This window comes from Rhamphochromis longiceps, linkage group LG11 (genome assembly GCF_057381845.1).
Source record: "Rhamphochromis longiceps isolate RC_006_pf linkage group LG11, R_longiceps_female_GT1.1, whole genome shotgun sequence".
Classification (NCBI taxonomy): domain Eukaryota; kingdom Metazoa; phylum Chordata; class Actinopteri; order Cichliformes; family Cichlidae; genus Rhamphochromis; species Rhamphochromis longiceps.
In genome coordinates, this window is record NC_140567.1 from 31,655,973 (window position 1) to 31,677,853 (window position 21,881).

Sequence of the window (21,881 nt, forward strand, 5' to 3'; positions counted from 1 at the left end):
GTCCAGAAGTCCAGCTTGTTGTGCGATAGTGTGATGGCTGCACTTACAGCCACACGCTGGTAATATCCACCATGTTAGTGTAGAGGCTTATACATAACATTGCGTTCACATTTGTCTTTCTTTAAATATAGGAATTAATTTACAGGACAATGAACAACTGGTTTGGTTCAGAATTAATCCGTATTGTTGTCAACTTTGAGTAGAGTTCTGTTATTTTGACCTCTTTTATTGGCCCAAGATTTTGATTCTTTTTGCATGATTTAACCAATTATGTTTTCCTTCGCTGCTCGGTCCATCACAGATAGTTAGCATCTTCCTCTGCCTTTTGGGTGCTACCGCAGGTGCAAAATGTTTCATCTACATTGTTGTGTTTGTTGGGGGGGAAATTTATAAATATGCAGTACAGCACTTCAGAGTCATACTGCTAGTGATCGCAGATTTATGTAAATTCGACAAGCTGAACGCATTCTGTACTGTACAGGAGACATGGCATGGAGGAGACTGATTGACAGTGGTCTACAGCCAATGAGGACGCAGAACACAATGCGCTGTAAAAAAAAGCATGCGAAATTGCACACAAAAAAATCCGCGAAACAGCAAGAACGCGAAAGGTGAACGGCATTATAGGGAGGGGGCACCGTAGACGGAAATCACACCGCATGTATAAACATTAAAAGTTCACCAAACACAATTACAGCACTACCTTTGATAACTTACAGCTGACTACTTTTATTAGTAAACATTCATAAACATGGTTTATTTCATTCACATCGTTGGTGATCTTGCACCTGCTGCAGACTAATGACAAAGTCGTGACTTATTCTGGAGTACAGAAACTTTCTTTTTTAAATGAACTGTGGCTACAAAAAGCAACCTCGGAACGAGAGCTTGGTAAATCTGCACCACTAATACAACAATTACAAAACCTAATGTACATTATAAACATTCAAGGTATTCAAAACATTGCCATGTAGTACCTTGTGTTCACTGGGAACCCTTTATAACAGCACAAACTTAACCTAATTGTCCTTCTTGACAAGGATGAGCTGATGCTGGTTTCGGCTGATCCGTTTTTACCTCTGCTCAAAGTTTACATTTTAAAATATTTACATACAAAAATAAGATATACACCCTTACTATGTCATTTCTTGATCAGATCAGTCAGCAGTAGCCGTAGGCACTGCTGCAAACAGGGACTCTGTTACACAATACAAACTAAATATAAATTTCCCAGCAGACAGAAGGGCTGAAACTAAACATAAAGACATGATGCTTACAGTTGACTTGTAGAGGAGTGCAGAGCCGCTGGGATTGCTGCTGGCACAGATCATATGGCTGAAGTCTATAAGCTTCAATTCTGACTTAAATATAGCTCAAAGCTATTAAATTTATGCGTTTTAAGTGGATTTGTATGAGTGAGTGTGTCCAAAATTATATATTACAATATAATATCACATATTTGTTTTATAAATCTCTAAACCAGGGACGCAACTATATGTTTTAACAAGTAGTGATTGTTTCGTCTGGGGAAAAAACTCAGTGAACGGCTTTTTGGTTTATATTCAACTGTCCAGACAGATTCGCATCTCCACCCTTCAAGCTCAGTGTTGCACATACAGTATGCTGTAAATTTGATCAGCCAGTACAGACATTTAAATTCTAAGCTGACCAATAAACTCACCAGTCTGTACATGCCAGTTCCAGTATGATAAACTCACCAAAGAGCCTCTGTAATTATCTTATTTTGCGTCTTTTTATGAGGACTGGCTAACTCTATTTATATTGTATATTCTTTTCAAACTTCCCTCTCCTGGTGCCTAAATAATGCATACTTTTTGACTTGATAATTCAAAAATGTTTGAACATGGTTGCATTTGTGGTGTTTAGAGTAAAGAGAAGATGTTTCTGACTATGAAATGTAAAGGGACCTATGCGCTTAGACAGAAGTGCTGTCGGACATCTTTGGAAACCCCTCCGCACTCACACACACACACATCTACTTTACAAAGACAAGACACGACCCAAAGTAAGACAATATGCAGTGTTGCTCTACTGTAAATGAACTAACTCTTTGACATCATTTAGTACAGTGCAGTAAGACATTTCTTGCTCTGGTGCAAACATCTTGCGATAACATTGCTGTACGCAGCTGTTAAAACCAGCCTGCCCTTCACAATGTTCCTGACTATTTAAGGATGAGCAGAAAAGGCTGGAGTATTAAACTGGCCGTGTAGACTCTGGACTGCCACGCCGCTTTTTCAGGAAACACCCTGTTGGTTTCCATCATGCAAAAACAGTCTCAGGTTCGACCCCACAGCAACAATTATGTGTCCATCAGCCACCGCATGTCCTTGAGTATCCCAGCTTTAAAAAAATAAAACCCCAGGTCGGAGGGGGTGGCGACGGAACCAAATGTAGGATGTGGCCTTGATTTACCCGGAAGCAGCAGGATGGCTGAACGTCTCAGGCGGTTTATTCTTAGTGGACAGACGGGGGAGGCTCAGGCAAGGCCTGGTGCCATGCGAGGGGGCGACAAGGCGGGTGCGACGTCACAGCCAGAAGTAAGCGTGGGCCGGGGCGTGGTTGGGGATTAGGGAGGTACTGGGCTGTGGGTTCAATTGCTGCTGAGGCGGAAGAGGAGAAAGTCAGCAAAATGTCTGAGAGGAGGACAACTTTGCCTTCCTCCTCACTCTCCGTGGGTACAGTAAAACTACTGGATGTGGTGGATCAGCAGAGTGTGTGTGTTTTTGAGATCAGCTATTACTAGAACATGTAAATATCCCAATAGGAGGAAACTGTTTTGCTGCTAAGACATGTGACCTTGACTGAGTCGATTTACTGTATTTATTGTGTATACTGAATATAAATGTGTATTTGTGTCTGATTGAATTACATGGCTTTGTATATGTTTAAATGTGAACTGTATATAAACACATGTATATTTATATGTACGAGCCCCCAGATGTGCATATTGTATCTGTATATGCTGTTTAGACATGCTTTGTTTCTGTATGTGTGTGCATATTATGTTATCGCACTGTTTCTATTAACCCTCCGCAGCCTCTGGCTCCTTCTTCTTCTCTTTCACTTTAACTGATGATCTCCTGGACACTTTTTTGTCTCCTGCCTCCTTCCCTTCCTTCTCTTTTTCCTTCTCTTTCTTCTCCTTTGATGACTCCTTCTTCTCCTTGGAAGAAGATGATTCCTTCTTGGACTCCTTCTTTGCCTCCTCTTTGGGCTCTTTAGTTGACTCCTTTTTGGATTCCTTCTTCTCCTTGGATGACTCCTTCTTCTCCTTTTTTGTCTCCTTGATCGGCTCTTCTTCTTTTACGCTCGCCTCTGATGGTTCCTTGGACACCTCTTTCTTCTCTTTTTCTAGAGAAGAAAATAAAAAATATGTAAATTTTCTTACATATGATTTAATATCTCTACTTCTTTATTCAAAAACATTACATTCATCACATTCAGTATCAGGTCTCAGCCAAAGTGATGCCGAAGTTGAGAGTGACAAGGGAAGCCTGGGAAGAGCTGTAGAAGCCTGCTGTCACCGTGACCCAAGCGTCAGAGAAGGGTAATAAAAAAGATGGCTAGAGGTTTGGTCTGAAAGATCAGAAGGTCACAAATAGTAAATTTAAGCTTGATTTGACTCTTAGGTCCAAAAAGTCTTAATTAATAGCTAAGCTGAGTCTAAATTGAATTGTCACTTATTTATTCTCACTTCAACTAACTCATGAAGGCCAATCTTGGCATCATAGCAAGTTTAAACCCTTGATTTTAGGCAAGAAGGCAGCTCTTTCCATCCTCACTTTTGAATTAAGATCAAAAAACAGTCCTAAATCCATCCATGTGGCTGCAGTTAACAAGGGGCCTGCAGCCAGAGGAATTAAACTGCAGGCACAGTTGTTTAAGACTGTTAAATTATTAAATGCAATGAATGAGACAGATTAGAAATAAAACAGAAGACGAGCAAAAGTAGTAATTGTATTATTTTGCAATACCATGTCGATATAAGTGAAACTATTAGTTGCACTTATATTATTCATTTAACAAAGTTAGTTGCACTTATATTGTTAGAAAAATCCTAAAACCCCTGATGGTTTAGTGGGTATAAGGAACCCCCAAAATAATGGCATAATGGTACTAGAGAGCATTAATGTGAAAAAAACATCCAGCATCTATCATTTTAAATACCAGTTCAGTCAAACACTCAGTGTAGCTATTACAATAATACGGGGTTATGCTGATGTTGCTTTAAGATGATGATGCTAATGCTATAAAACAAAGATGAGATCAGAGTGGCAGCGGATCCATGCCAGGATAATTGTTTTTCTGCTGTCTGACAACAGGAGCCGAAAAATATGAAAATAAAAATTATAAAGTGAATCTGTGACCACAATGTTGTAGAGAGGACTGACTGGAGCAGCTTTCCCACAGGTGGTGGCCTAGATGCAGTTTTGTTGTTTACAAACTGCAAAGAGAATAAAGAAGAAGAAGGGATTTAGCCATGTAGACACACGCAAAGACAATGGTGCTGTTCAAAATGTTAATGGGCCACAGATTCTCTCAGACAACTTTAGATGGGTTGTATTTTAAGTCCATTAGGAGTAAGAATGAGGATTAACTAACGTTTACCCAATCAGCCTGTGTTTTAACAGAGTGATGCAAATACACTGCAACTCCCACGGGTCTTTAAAATTAAGACAAATTGACTGACAAGAGCACCTGCTGCATGACAAAGGACCCCCACTTAACTAGAGTCAAGGGTGGGCCCTTGCAACCACAGACACACAGACACTCACACACATGCGCACACACACTCTGCAGCGCTGCCTTCGCTGGATTGGCTTTCTGATAAGGTGATAACGGTACGGGCGTCTGCCAACAAAGAGACACGCTTCTTATCTCCATGAGAATGGAGAGGGTTTTTCAGACTGGAGACTACAGCCTGGTATCTCACTGTGTTTGCGTGCGTATGGAAGCACACACAAGAGCTACCTCTTAGAATATCTGCCAGTGTTTACGTGTGTGGATGAATCTGTCTTTGCATGTATGTGGTGGAGACTACAGACTGCTCCCTAAAGACTGCGCATGTTCACAGACTCCAGAGAGAAGTTCTAATCAGACAGTCCATCGTCTAGGGCTTAAGAAAGAGAGACTCTGGTAGTATGTGTGTGGGTGTGTGTGTGGCAGATGGGTGTCTGTGTGTGCTGCAAATAGCTGAAAAGTTTTTACTATATCTTTTTATAAAATCACACTTTACATTTAAATTAATCCATTAGATCACGCACCGGGCTTTCGGTGTGTGCTAAAAACAAATTAATGCAATAAAAAAGAACTGACTTTGGCTAAAATACCTTAAATCTCTTAATGACTAGAATCGGTAGTTTGGTGTCTTTTTCATATCTTAAGTATGTTGTTTTGTATATTAGTCAAAAGTGGCTAATTTCCTTTAATTGCTAAATCTGCTCACACAGGCAAGAAAATTGAAAACACACATGGATGATAAGACATTAGACGTTATGGTCTGCAGCTTCATTGTTTGAGTCTCTGTTGAACTGTTTAATGGGTGAGGCGGTTGATTAAGCAGCTTGTGTTTCTAAGTACACCCACCCAACCAGGTCTAATTAGATCCAAAAAAACCCACAAAACCCCTTAACTGTGCCGATCCACTTCACGCTCTAACATGCACAAAATCTATCGGCTTCTACAGAACAAGTGAGAACAAATAATTTGGAAGCACAAACAGAGAGAAAGCTGACCGCAAACTGTTCTGCAAAAGAGCAAATTTCCACTTTGGCATGCAAATTCTCCCCCTCCGCCTCTCTCAGTGACCTCAGAAGTTTTATAGTTCAACATGAAAGAAATGTTGGGTGAGGGTGTGTCTCTATCTAAGAACTGCAGCTATAAAGAAATAAAGACCAGAGAGAAAGCACATGCATGTGAAAATAGCAGAAAACATGTACACATCTGTGTTTTTGCAGGTGTGCTACGCCAAAGACACTATGCGCTAATCAATGATTTTCATGTGCATCAACAGCATTGGGGTCTCTGATGGGAGTAATCCTGTAATGACCACCTAATCCCAACTGGATGGTAACTATCTGGCTAGCATTGCAAACACACTTTCTTCCACATCATTCATCAGCAGCTGAGCCAACAGATTCCAGTCTGTGCTTGTAAATGGTAAATGGTAAATGGCCTGTATTTATATAGCGCTTTTCTAGTCCCTAAGGACCCCAAAGCGCTTTACATATCCAGTCATCCACCCATTCACGCACACATTCACACACTGGTGATGGTAAGCTACATTGTAGCCACAGCCACCCTGGGGCGCACTGACAGAGGCGAGGCTGCCGGACACTGGCGCCACCGGGCCCTCTGACCACCACCAGTAGGCAACGGGTGAAGTGTCTTGCCCAAGGACACAACGACAGAGACTGTCCAAGCCGGGGCTCGAACCGGCAACCTTCCGATTACAAGGCGAACGCCCAACTCTTGAGCCACGATCGCCCGTGTTGCACATGTGCATCTGTATCTCTTATGTGCACATTTTTGGGTCTGAGAGATCATTTCATGTGAATAGAGACTCTCTGCAGACGGCAAGACTGAAGTTGACCTTTAAATGATTTTTTAGCATTTTAATTTTAATGTTTTTAATGAACAAGAAGTTATTCACGAAAAGTTAGATGCCTATGACAAATTTCCCATCATTTAGGCAAAGCGTATCAGTGCTTGTATATGAAAGCCAGGAGCTTGTAGAACCACCTTTTGCAGCAGTAATTGGAAAAAAATCATTTGTGTACGACTTTATCAATCTCTTACATCATGGTGGGATTTTGGACCTTTTTTATAACGCTGCTTCATTTGATTGAGTTCTGCAGATATTCATTTATGCAAATCTCCCTAAGTGTCCTGCCACAGCATTTAAATCATGCTGAGGCCTGAAGTTTGACTAAAAACGTCAAAGAATCAAGCAACTTGTTGATTTTTTTCCCAGCCATTCTGTTGTAGATTTGGTGGGATCACTGTCCTATGGCATGACCATGGCCATCACATTAAAAAAATTTAAGGTAAGTTGATTTATGTGGGCTGACTTTAACCTTTTATTGGTTTGTAGATGTTACCCTCGCAGCATGGTTCTCCTCTAATCAAATTAATATGAGGACGGAATGGCTTATGTATCATCTAATGGATATATTCTACAAAAGGTCACAATGAAAAATTAATTTAATTAAAATCCTTTTAAGATTTGAGAATAAAGATCATCACCAACATAAGAAAAACCACTTGAAAAAAATGTTTTACAAAAAATGTTTGGTTTTTCTCTAGATGAATAAAGGCTACAAAAGACAAAATGTCAGTACAAATGGTTTGACCATTAACAGGAAATTGAGTTCAGCCTGAAACTAAGCCTAGTAGCACCCAAGTCTTAAACCTGGGTCAAACATCTCTGTTTGAAGTCAGAGTTCACAATTTAACCCAATATTGTCCGTTCAGATTAACACTGATGGTAAATCTGTGGCTACAGATGAAGTCAGAACGCACGCAAACAATCATCATGTGAGGCATGGGTCAAACCCTGATATGTTTGGTGTCAAAGGTCCACAGTCCTTACCTCTTAGGTTTGTTTTCACAGCGCAAATAGGTCATACATGTGAATTACAAAAAGGTTGGGCCACCCAGCAATTTAACGTTTTTCTTTTGTGATTAAAAAGATTAACTTGGGTTCTAGCTTAGCAGAAAGCTGGAAATATCTAGCCAGACAGATTTTATTTTTTGTTCTAGGTATTGAGATGTCTATCATTTTTCACTGTTGTGAAAATTTACCTCGTAGTACGTGAGTGAAGGCATATCTTGGCTACTTCAGGACTAAAACCAAAACTTACTGCATGGATAGAGATAAGCAGGAAGAAAGAAAATGTTCCTTTGTAAACAAATTCGGCTTCTAGCAATCATGTAAAATGGGAAACCTGTTATCTGTGAAAGAATTAGGACACTTCAACTTCTTTTGACAAAAACAAATTCAAAATTCAGTTTGTGTTTATCTTTCTTTCTTTCTTTCTTTCTTTTTTTAAATTGCAGGTCAGATACAGTAAGTCTAAGTTGGGAAGATGAAAGATAAAACTTTCCAAATGACCCAAAACAAATCTTCTGCAGTTCTGTGGTGCACTTTGTTGTTACTTCTGAAACACCTCGTGTCCATACTTGTATAAAAGCTAACAGCTAATAATGACCAACATACCACTTTATTTTGCTTCTGTTATAGTTTTGTGGTGCTGAATGGACAGTTCCCTAAAAATGATTTTGCATGCATCTTACAGTTTACTCCTGTTATCATGTATGCTTCACTGTCACAACACTTTTTTCATTAAAGTTCGACTATAATAGATTTAGTGCTGTTAATTTTTTACTTTGTTCATCTGCCATCTTGAATCACTTCATTTTTTAAAGCGTGGTTTCAGTTTTCTGATGCCAGTGTTTTTGAGTCTCATTTCCGTATTCACAAAAAAGCAGGTCTTACAAAAATGTTAATGAACAGGAAGTCATAGTCAGTATGAGTTGTGACAGCAACGACAGAGGATACTTTCATGTAGTCTGAAGCATAAAACTTCTTTGTAACACTTTAAAAATAGAGCAAGCAAATCTGTGGAAACCTTCCAGGCATTTGTATGTAAAAACCATTTTCCAGCTCTCATGAAAACCACCGTCCTGTCTTAGGTTTTCATTTGTACTCTCAAAGCAGGAAATAAAAGTGTGTGTAAAGCCAGATCCTTGTGGGAGCAGTAGCAAGGAGTTGATAAACATTGACGTTGTAAGACAAGAAGTCAGCTCCCCTCCTCTATGGAAACCTAAAGGGGTCAGGTCACATCTTGTCAGTCTGCTACTTCAACAAACTAACAAAGTGGAAGTGTGCAGACTAAACAATGAAGAAACGTGTACTCTACATCACTCATAGCCACGAGGATCGAAGTGACGTTAAGCCCTTTTTGCATGGGACACGAGCTACCTGGAAAGCCTGGTGGTTTTTGTCAGAACTTAAACAGTCACAGCCTTTTTTTTAACCCCATGTGAATCTGCTACAGCTGTGTCTGGATGGGACCTGTTTGGCAGGAAACCAGGGGTAATATATTTCTTGTATTGCACATCATTGGTTAGACCGAATGGTCATTAGGGGAAAAAAATCTATTTTAATAGTATTCTACCAAATTACTTAGGAGGTGTTTCATTTTAGAGAACACACTTTTCTGCAAGAAAAAAAAGAAATAATGCAGAAACTAGGTTCCTTAATGACATGATTGCCTTTGTGTGGTTTTTTTAGTAGGTCCTATGTAACTAAGTTATGGAGTGGCGCGTCCCCTCCAACCCTAGTTTGGGTTTCCATATTTCCAAATTCATTTTAGAACATCTTAATTTGAACAAAGACTGTTTATTGGTCCATTGTGGTAACTTAACCTCGGCTGCATGATTATTCTTGTGTCATGAAATCATTTTTTTGTACACATATTACTCAGATTTGGGTTTGTGGTTGCCAGTTCAAATCCCATGATAAACTGTGGATGGGAAAACTGAATGAGCAATACTCTGTGAACACCCAGCTGCTGCAGGGAAGCTGCTGGATGGTACAGGGCAGCTTTCAGTGCTCTACACAGCTGGTATAGAACAGGAAGGTGAACTTTTTTGGAATATAAAGTCATTTTCTTTAGTGTCTTTTCTTAGCCTCTTCATTCTTTAAAACCAAAGTAAAAGATCGTTAGTGGATTTATTAAAGACAAAAAAGGACGAAATAGTTAAATGTATGGCTAGCACAGAAAGATCAGTAATGGGTTTAAATCATCTGCATAGGTGTTTAATAGTGTGGAAAACTACACTGTACACATGATGTCACTAGTGTTAGTATGTTCTGTCCTTCATAAGCAACAGCAAATTTGACAAAAGGGTCACCACTGCACACACTGTAAGCAGTTTTGAGCAGTTTTGAGCTTGAAAAAAAGCTTGAGCTTGTACACAGAAGTTGTAGGTCCCTTTTTGTGGGAACCGGGTTGTAGGATTGTGCTTGCTAAAACTAAAGTGCCTTGACTACCCTGCCTAACGAGGTTCTGAATGGCACTGCTTTCTGTACATTAATGTGCTTCACCACCGGAGTTTAGAATGCAACACTTGTTTGTTCCTCACGGAACAAAAACAAAAACCACAGCAACAAAAGTCAGTGTGTTGATTAGATAAGGGGAGTGACGCTATCTGCACCATGTTCAAAGCCCACATGTTCTGCCTGGCTTCACATGTTAGCGACGGATCACGACTCTGCATTCATCTGCAGGCAGCCGTAGTCAAAATAGAGGAGGCCGCACAGATCGCCCGCATCCCGACCCCGTCAGCATGTAGGACAGTGCAGCAGAAACCTGCTGATTTACAGAATCCACTCTGCAGAGTGTGTACGAAAGAGAGGGCCAAGTGCTGACTGATTGGATCTGTGGTGGAGTGTGTGTCTACAAGTGTGCATTTGTAAGTGTGTATGCCTACTCATATGTGTCCGTGTGTGTGCGCGTTTGCACCTTCCAGACAAGGCGGTAGAATAGGACACAACAGGATTATGTGAAGTTGAAAAACAAAGCTGTGTGGTCGGTATTGTGGGGAAACGATAGTGTGAGACACGAGAAATGCGACACATATAAGACAGAAAAAGACAGAAAAATCATTTAAAAATATTATTCACAAGCCAGAACATACAAAAACACTAAACACTCTAAACAGATTTACTGACTTACACATGGTGCACTAATTTATTTCCTCTTTAGAGGGTTAAAACTTTGCTTTTCCTTATTTTCTTTTGTATGTTTCCGTCTGTGCAGGTATCTCCTCCGAGGCAAATGGTCAGGATTCAGATTGCTCTAGACCCTCAATTTCAAGGTAACTTTCTCTACCTTTGCATCTTTAGGGTGTCATAAAGTGTGAATATCACTGATATACTGCTCTGCTTGTGAGCACATAAGCCCCTCCTACCAGCTGTCCAAACCTTTTGTTTAATGAGGGTCAGCCAATAAGACGAAAGTTTACTTAAAGTGAGGGGGGAAAAGCTAAAATGGTATATTACAGACATTGGTTAAAATGAGGGGATTAACCAACATCCAGTATGAGAAAAGCAGCATCATGTAAACTACTTTGGTCAGAATCAGCTTCATTTTATGATTTCAACATAATTTTTCTACTGAAGAGACAAAAAGCAGACTAAGAGCAATGAAAAGTCAGCGAGAGAGAGAGGAGTTTGACAGCAGCTGGACAGGCAGTGTTTAATACTATTCTTGGTGTGGAATGTGCTGTTGAAGCACAACAGGCCTTTCCATTGGTGGGTGTATGTGTGTATTTGCAGACCACTGACAGCTCAGCTAAGACTGAGCCATACACTACACCTCCCATGGAGCACTACACACACAAACACAAAATGTCTTTGCAAGAAAAAAAAGAACACATATTTATGAGAAACTGGTCATTTATACACGGGCACAGACCGGCTATTACTGTAGACTGTTATTCACGTGATGATGGAGGATGTCTTCACCAAATGATATTGCTATAAATATTCCTCAAGCAGACAAAGGAGTAGTGAACCTGTGGTTAAAATCTTAATCCCTATAAATCATTTATTGAGTATAAATAGTTTTAATTTAAATAAAGAAGTAAAAATAAAAGGCCAACCTCTTTGGGACTAGAAAAAATAAGTGGTTGTCCAGTGATTGCATTGCACTCTCAACCTCTTGGCAACCACTTTCTATCACAACGCAGTTTCACAGGTCACCAGGTGGGAGGCAATTTGTTTCCACTTGCAGTCTGACTTAGATTGACTACAACCAGTTGCAGACAGATTGGTGAAGGTTTGCAAATAATCACTGCCTAATTTATAAACACAGACAGACTGTCAACACATTACAGTTGATCTGAGTTAGTCTGCACCAATGAAGCCAACTCACATGCACTGCTTCTCTTTGTAGTAGTTGACTTGACTCAACTGGTTGTATTCTGGTTATTTTCCATATAAGAAAAGTTGCAGAGTGCCTATGTCATCTTACAGTTAAATTGTTGATGAGGATTATTAACCAGGCAACAGGTGGGATTTAAAATACTATTGTTACTTTAAATTTGGGCATTTGCTATAGCAATGGACACATATGTTGTCAGATAGGTCACACAAACTAGTTTCAAGATTTGACTCGCAAAAATGTGTTATTCTGAACAGCATAAACCACCTAAGCTACTTTTCTACTTTATTTATTTGCACATCAGTTAGGGACTTAGACCCTCACAGATTTATTAATATGGAATTAGTACATTTATTACTGAGCAAAAAACAGAGCAGAGGGGAGATGGGAGTTAAAGAAAACTGGAAAAGAAAGGGAAATGCTGAGGTTTGTGTAATAACAGCATGAATTAAGGAAGAGACACAGACAGAGAGGAAGATGGTAATTCATGTTTTTAAAATGAGACAATAAAAGAGAAAAAAGAAATGAGAGACAAAGATTTATAGAGCGAGAGAGAGAGAGAGAGAGAGAGAGAGAGAGAGCGAGCAAGACTGACTGAGGCTGCTGCTTCCATTGCTTGCTCTCTCTCTCTGGGTGTGGTATAGTGGGTGGGTTCATTCCCGTGGTCAGCTAAGATATTTTCTCTCTGCTCAGCTACGCCCTGCCACTAACCAGCATGCAGGCACACACACATCCACACACAAACACACACATAATGTACAGAAAAATATACAGTGGCCAGGCCGAAGAACCAGTCTTTTGGCCTGATACAAAAGGACATGAAGTTTTCCAAGTCTGGTGGTGACACAAAATCTCTTCCTCTCTGTCCCTCGCATACACGGACTGATTCGCACAAACACACAGATGCACACATACACGCCTCCGTCAACTTCCTCGGCACTCTCTGCACTCTGCCTTAAATACAGCCAACCACATCAGAAAGGGCATTTACAAAACTGGCTAACTTACACACACACACACACACACACACACACACACACACACACACACACACACACACACACACACACACACACACACACACACACACACACACACACACGCATACACACATAAGCTCAGTTTGCAACACATCTCGTATGAACATATGTCACGACCCACACACATAAGCATGATGACAATTTGCATATGTGAACACAAACACTCCAAAAACATAGGATGCAAAATCTAGTGTTTGTATGTGTTGGCTTTGATGTTTTGTTCTGCCCATTGTTCTGCTCTGAGACACAACAGTTCATCCCTGAAGAGTGTTTGAACACCCACACACACAAATACCCGCATGCACAGTATATATATAAGGTGGATACCATCTACACACACAGTCAGCACACAAAAATAGCGCAACAAGAACTTGTCTAGTTCGTTTTTGCATGTGGAACAAAGAGAAAAAACCTAAATCATTTTACACTTTATTTTCATATTCATACTTCTGTCAAACTTTATCAACTCTACACTTGCACAAAGATTTTCAAGGTAACTGGAGATCACGCCAAAGTCCTGTGGATCTCTTTGCAATGATGTGTATAATGAATGGATTGCATTGAGATCAGGACTTCTTTCTGTCAGATGTCCTTCTTAAAGTATTGCATAGACATGTGTACCTAAAATTACACACAATTCTAGACTGATATCAACCAGAGGTGTCAACTCCTTACACACTGTTTCCATCTGCAGTCTAACATTGACTCTACCTAAATTGATTTCCAGTGGGTGTGATTTTCCAGTCACTAGAGACCAACATATCCACCCAAATTTCATCATTTCAAATAAACTCGCTTCAGCGGGCCTTGAGATTGGAGTGGCGCAAGCTAAAAATGATTCAGGATGTTCCTGCATTTGTTTGTCATTCCTTGGTGTTGCCAAAAACAAGTGAGAACAGGCCATGTTGCACCACATTGCTTGACAACAGCTTGTCAACAGCATTAGTCCTGCCCAGTGTGATGAATGGCAAATCCTTGGTCTACCATGGCTGCTAGTAGACACTGTAAAGTAGAATAAAGTATCCTTTCAAGTGCTTTACGACAGAATGCTAAAAACATAACAACAAATAGCAACCCAAAAGTAAACCAAAAACCTAAAATATCTTATAAGTGAAAAAAATTATGTTCAGCGACCTGGTTCCTGACAGAAGATCTAGCAAAAGTGGGAAGAGAACCCAGGGTTTCCATTACCTTAGACACAAGTCTGTCAGTGGCACAAACAAGGACTTCTGTTATTTAAATATTAAGTGAGAGAAAATTGTCTGCTACCAACGTTTAATAGGGTCTAAGAACCTATAAAATATCTTTAACTTGGGTCCTAAAGAGACACACAGCTGAATTAACGTCCTTAAAATGCTCGATATGTGCTAAAAAGGGAGCAGCTATAAACCGTAAGGGCCCAAAACAGAATCTAGTGGCATGCCATAGGCAAGAGAAGTGAGAGACCCATAGAAAAAGATTGTTGTGTCAGATGTGATGTCTTTGAGCAAAGATGCAGCTAAAATGTTGACAACAGGCGGATTCTTTCACTGAATTTAATGATTTGACCAGATTAGGCACAGAAACGGGTAAGAAACTTTCAAAATCCTTTCTATAAGCACAGTCCTTTACATTGATACATTCATGCCACTTACGCAGACAAAAATATGCCCAGTGTGCATTTGTTAAAAATATAATATGTGCATTTGAAAACAGCCAGTCTGGTCAAGCCCTGTACACTGACACACACATGTTCACACTGTGAATGTAACAGGGCGATGAAACGTGAGCTTTCTTACTATCTGTTCAACCCAGAAACACATAAATAATATGTAGTTACTGAAGAAACGATTAAATTCGTAACCAGAATCTCACAGGTTTTAGATATTAAATAATTATTTTGTCACTCAGTCTTTCTATTAAGGTTCCAAAGAAAAAGCTGGTATGCAGTGGATAAAGTGATAATCAGGAGTCTTCCTGAATGTATAATTTTAGCAGTGCCCACAGAGGAACAGTGCTCTTGTTATGCTGAGATAATATTAAAATTGGTGTATAATGGAACATTTTAAAAAAATAATAATTTTCTTAAATCCAGTGGAGAGTAATGATGACAGGTGACTTCTGTCTTGTACAATCTGTTCTTCTTCATGTCCATGTTTCCAAAAATTGTGCTGCACAGTATCTTTACAGTCCCTCCATTAAGAGATTAAACTGTTTCACAAGGTAATTTTTCCCAACTATTTGGCATCAACAGTACGGCTAAAAGCCAGTTTGATCTGAAACAATAACACTGTATCATAGTGGGCTTTTTTCCATTTGCTGTAAAGCGGTCTGTTGGATTGGATCTATTCTCAACAAGTTTATCCAAGTGGCAGAGATGTTTAATATTACAGATACTAACACTAAAACTTGAATTACAGCTTTGCAGCTGCATGCCTGAACCAGCCAGTCAAGTGGTAGCTTATATCATTTTTTGGTAATGGGAGAAGTTTCCTGAGGCTGAATCAAAACTTGAACTAGCTAGATGATTTGTATGGGTTCACGTGGTTTGTGAAGCAATGACGGTATGCTTCAAATAAAAATGTGTGCAACAAACTCTAAAACACGAATGCTTTGCACAAATCATAAAAGGTGCAGCACAGAAGATCTATGGAATCACAATTTCCCCTTCTGTTTCTGAGTTATGGCGAAAACAATTTCTTTTCAGAACATTATGATTATCACATTGAAACTATCCTATTACATTTCTGGGTTATTTTATTTCTCAAGTGCCTGAATCCTTAATTTATGGACAAAAAGGCTTTTCTTAAGTCACAGTCTTTGACTACTGAATGCTAGAAATTTTGAGTTCAAGTTGATGTTTGTGTCAGACATTATAAAATTCCCTCAAGGCATTTCTGAGATATCTCATTCACAGGAATGGGAGTGATGGACTGCAGCAATTGGACTTATCTGTGTTTTCTGCTCCCACCTTTGCAGTACTGCCACAACAAGTGATGATAAAGGGAAAGGCACCAAGGATAGGAGCCAAGTTCCCCTGACAATATATTATCAAAATCCATCATGGCTGCTGCCATCTCTACATCATATCTGACGGGATCATTGTTATTTATTTCAGTATCTCATTCAGTAGTTCTTTGTTTAGTTTTGTTTTTGACAGTCTGTGACATGGGCATGAACCCATTAAGAACCCTTGTATTTCTAATATTTCACCTCACAGATGTTAAATTTACAGCTTATCCTGCCAGTGCCCCCACACTAAGTCTCTCCTGGGTGACAGCATCAGTGAAACTCCCACCATGTGAAATATAAATGGAAAGAGCAGAACCAGCATGGCTGTGACCTTGGCTTCTCTTGAAACAAATTACAAAAATATTTACAGATATTTTGAGACCTTTTCATATTTCAGGGCGCTCGGTGTTTTCCTTGTCACTCATGCAAAGCGGAGGGAGGAAGGGGCAACACCCAGGCTGGCTAGCCACAGACAGAGCACCCTGCTGGGGGAAACCCTGCACACAGACACCCTCTTCCTCAACCTCCCAACCAAGCTGAAAGACCCCTGAGGACCTGAGGGACACCACAGTGTATATACAGGTAGACTTTACAACATGTACACAAAACCGCTTGAGTGCCTACAAATTAAATGCTGAAAGAGTCTTTCATACTCACATATTTACGCACAATAAACCGCAGCAATGGAAATGTATTACACATACACCACGCACACAATTAACGTGGGAAAACTGTGACTTCATAACTAGTCTGTCATAAAAAAATACTACCATGAAAACAAACAACCGCAGTAAAAAGATAAATGTATTCTTCAGCCTGGAAACAAAATTCAAAACACAGTACAAAATAACATCCATGTAGGAAATGTTCTGATGCATTCAAGGATATCACATGATCCTCATCAGTGAGGGAGAGTTAGCTTAGGGAGAGTGTGCTCCTTCCTTCTTTCTCTTATCCTAAAATCTCATATCCTCCTTAGCCCACCACCTTTTACCCTCCGGTTTCTCCCTCATCTTTTACTTTTCTTTGCTTGTGTTTCTTTCTCTTTTTTAATCCTCAATTCCAGCCTCCTTCCTTTTCTCGTGGCTACTCCATTTTTTCCATTTTGCATTTTTGTTCACCTGTTTTATTTTTTGTTTCTTTGTCTCTCTCCATTCCTCCTACCTCCTTCTTTGCCTTCCATATATGCACCTGTTTGGTTTCCTTTTAGACGCTGCAGCAGCTCTGGCTCGGTGAGCATGTGTTTATTAAATGTACTGTGGTAAACCACCATTTGTCCTCCTACTCATCCACTTAACTTCCCCTGCTGAAGATACATTTTACCTTGCCACATCTCCGGCAGGAAAGAAGGAAAGGGAGAAAATGCAAAGTATTATGACTCCCACTGATTAAAAACAAAAGAGGCTTTATTCTTGAAAACAAGAGCTCAGACAGCTCTCTTTTCTCACCAAAAGCCACAAGCATTCAAAAATGCCCGCATAACACTTTCATTCTTCAGTCAAAGACTTTAGTTTTAAACCACTATGGCTTCCAAACTATGACCTAAGGTAATAATAAATAAATAAACATCAGTACTAAAAAGACCAGTAATAATTTTGATAACTGATTGCTTTTCTATCAAGTATTGCTAAAAATGGTCTAATTGAAATCTAGTAAATTTCAAATTCCAGTATACAAAACAACAGGTTCTTATGGAACTGTGGGACCATAGGAATCTCTTTAAAGAAGACACTCTTTTAAAGGTAAGGTAATTCCCTGTATTGCACATTTAGCTGGTTGTATAGTGAATAAACTGACAATCTTATGAAGTGTTACCTGATTTTTAATTACCAACTGCACTTATTAAAAAAAAGAAAAAACTGCATTTGAAGTAAAGTTAGATGAACTTGCTCTGCCTCAAAATATGACACAAGTTAAAGAAGCTTGTTTTCATTCTACTGCATGGTAATTTAATATTTTTCTACGGTTTTCAGTTCCTTAAGGCCAAATAAAACATCATAAATGACAGACTGACAGTGTGAGTGCAAACTGTTCAGGGATCCTTCACACACTGTGTTTGTGTGAATTTCTGTGTGGTATAAAGTTTGCCAAAATTATGTCTGACTGATTTACCCAGCATTAGTAAACTGCACGTAGTCCACACACATATACACTCACCGACGCGTGCGCGCAAACACACCAAATTTACTGCAAACACACTTTATTCCAGGGAATTAACTGGTGGAAAAGTTCTTACAAGAAACACATGGGGCTCTTTCATAAACACACAAACACACCAGATTAATTCCACAAACATACTTTAAGTAATGCTCAATATAATTTCAGAGGTAGTCACTTATTTTAATGACATTTTACCTTAGAAACACACACACACACACACACACACACACACACACACACACACACACACACACACACACACCATTAGCTTAGTAAAAAGGTGAGAATCAATTAAGCTGATATAAACACTGTGATGTTCTCATTGCCATGGAGGTGTCGTGGAGGCCACATACACATTTACACACATACATGAACACACAGGTAGCAAACATCCTCCACTGTGTAATCACACAGTAACTTTGCTCACTCTTTACTTTCACGCTTCAGTTTGAGCTCCCTCCTCCTCCCCTTCTGCTTCCTCTCATTGCTCTCTCCCTCTCTCTCTCTCCTGCTATCTCCTCCACACCAGCAAACTCTCAGTTGTATGTAAATTGTTGCTGCAGCCCTGTAATCACAGTTCAAAACAGCCGACAACACGGCCACTGCTGTGAACGTGAGCCATACTGTAAACAGAAGCAGGAACATCACAGCTGATTGTAAATGCAATAATTTAGATAAAAGTGGCTATTTATAATTAATTATCACAGACTTTTAGTCAACTTCAGCATCATTAGAGTGCTGAAGGTCAAACATCACAGACCTTATACTTTTGTCAATTAGCATGAGTCTGAGACGTAGAAGAACCATTTTAACCTACTCATGCAGACGGAGACGTCTGTCACTTTGCAGAAAAGGTGCAAAAAAATGATGATATAAATATATATTTAATTAATGAATATACAGTGTCTGCTTCTTCTTAGCATGTATAAAAAGCTGCCTAGTATATATGTTTGTTTTATTCTTGAAATTGATGTATGATGGTAATTATTAAAGTGCATATATAATATACACATCATTTGACTACACTATCACTGTGCTGCAACTTTTATTTTCAGTTCCACAGCACTCAAATGAAGCAAATATTTTACATTAGTAACTTATTTGTTGGTTTACAGCCACTCTCATCTAAGACCAGCGTTTGAGAAGCAGAAATGAGTGGAAAAGAGTGAAAAAAAAAATACCAAGAAGGTCAAACAGTGAGTTTACAATCTCCACATCTTTGGCAAACTCATCAAATTTCCTGTTACCACAGGTGTGACTGTGGGTGGTTCAAGTGTTTAAGTGATCCAGAAAAATATACTGGTCACCAGAGTTTGTGCACACTTACACACACAGGCAGGGTTACGCTGGATGTATAACTACAGAATGTGCTCACTTTTAGTTTGCATACACATTCAAAGTAAGTCAGCCACACCCACATACCACACACACACATTTACACTGGCTACTCTTGCAGGCCATGCCTCATTGCTTCTATATTTAAAACAAGCTTCTGCAAATAAATAAATAAATAAAATAATAGTAATAATTAAAGAAATAAAAATTTTCATGAGTCTTTGCAAAATCAGTTTCACTGTCTTTTCTAAAAACTGTCCATTAGCACATCTACCTTCTCTCATCGTCACCATTAAAAAACAGGAGCGTGCAAAAGTTTGTAGAGGTAAAAGATAATGTGATAATGCCATGAAAATGCACTGTATGTCTGGGCTTGTAGTAATGCTGCATAATTATTTGTGATTCCTTCCTATAATATGGCAGGATTGCATTGATGATACTCCAGTTCAGGGTTTGCACACTGCACTGTATTCTTTTTGACTTCTGATCACCTCACAATTTGCATCAAAAGGATGGAAAAATACTGCATAAAGCACTACTTCTTATGCAGAACATCTACACAGATATTGAAACTATGTCACAAAGTGAAGTGACAACTTGACAAAAAAAGCAACTGGAATTAATATTCTGTCATAAATCAATAGCATTATGGAAAAGTCAAACTTCGAGACAAACCAAAATATACAAACTCGGAAAGACTGCAGAAAATTTGTGAAAGATGCATTAAAACCTAAGAGAAACATTTTGTTTTCTCAGAGCAGTTTTGCATCTAAGGGCAACTTCTACAATGGCTGCAACTGTAAACACACAGACAAGTGATTAATCTGACCACTCCTGCTCTTGGCAGTGTGTTTCCGCCAGTAAATCTGGGCTCTGGTGGCAGTCTGCATTCCACAAACGCACACATACATCATGCACAAACTAACAAGGCCAAATTTAATGAATACAACTCACACATTCAGATCCACCCATGCACACACCTGCAGAAAAATACACATTTGACCAAAGTATGCTTCTGTCAGTACAAGCATAAAGCACACACCTGGTAAATTTACAGTTATGTGCTCCTGTTACACAGTGAAATCTCATGCTGGCAATGTTTATATCTGATGATCTTTTTCAAGGAAATTCACTTTTTTTCTTCTTTTTTTTAATAAAAAAAAACACCTCACCAGAAAAGCATTACTTTACTGCATGACATACAGCAGCAATAGTTTATGTTTAGGTAGAAGAAAGTGCCTTACATGATGTTATTAATTGTCACTCACTAATAGCTACTGGTGTTCCTATAAGGAGCTGTGTTTAAACAACATAGCTAGCTGATATTATAAATTGGCCCAACACAGTCTTTCCAGCATGCACAAGGTATCCTTTAGTGTTGTTGCTTTAAAGCTCTGGCCGCAGCTATACTGGCTGCTGAGAGATAATAATCATGTTTAAAAGAAGTGCAAAATCTTTGTTGACGTGGTTGGATAGCTAGACAGAAAACGCTGGTTGATGTCCCATCATGACCTTTATCTTACACATAACTCACTGGTTTGGTTTAAGAACAAAAAAACTATTTGGTTAGGTTTTCGTACTGAAATCCTCTTGGTCTGGGCTAGGAAATGAAAAAGAACCTGCTCACCAATAAATGGTAAGTTTCCAGTGTTGGACCACTTTCGATATAACTATAAACATTATGTGAGATTACTAGGGGTGAGTGAATCAATCCAAAATACCAGTGCCAACATTAGTATTGATATCATATCGATACGAAATGATGGGATCAACAGTTTGGCTTCTCTCTGTATTCCATGTGTTGCTCCAGTTTCATTAAAAGTAGACAGGTCTGTGCAAACACTGCTGCTCTCACATCTCCAAGCAGACTTTTCTCCTTTTCCTCCTCTGCTGTTTTTTGTTGTTGTGCTGTAATATGACTGAGCAACGCTGAGCAGACAGATGAATGCTGCAGTGACATCTGTATGAAGGCTATTTGCTACTGTGGCAACATCAACAATTTACAAGAAAACATGAAAAAGAGAACTCAGAGTGAAGAGAAAAAAGAGGAAACGGAGGAAAATCTTTTAGACAGACCCAGACCCCTGGCACAGAGGCAGAAGCCACTGGCAGATCCCTTTCAGAGAGGCAAATAATATCCAGCTAGCTCATATAGTGGTGAAATTGATGTTTGACACATGACTTGGATCTTCAGTATTACTTAATGTTAATTTTCAGAGTGTGACTGGTAATGACAGGTCTTACTTTAGGAGATGATTTCCCACCACTGAAACGTGTTGCATTACTTACTTCAGTGGAACTGAAAATAATCACCTCAAAACATTCCATTTGTGTCAACTCAAGTCAAGACAAGGCAATTTATTTTAAATGCACATTTGAA

The 21,881-nt window shown here is 39.3% G+C and overlaps 1 protein-coding gene across 2 annotated transcripts in view; it reads right to left on the reverse strand.

Annotated features, from left to right (window-relative positions):
• Positions 1-722: 722 nt before the first annotated feature.
• bbs9 (Bardet-Biedl syndrome 9) overlaps positions 723-21,881 on the reverse strand; it is a 174,949-nt gene continuing 153,790 nt past the window's right edge. For both annotated transcript variants that reach the window (XM_085423661.1, XM_085423662.1), the window contains exon 22: positions 723-3,375. In XM_085423661.1, coding sequence (XP_085279787.1) covers positions 3,047-3,375 — 329 coding nt within the window. In that variant the 3' untranslated portion in view covers positions 723-3,046. The remainder of the gene's footprint in view (positions 3,376-21,881) is intronic.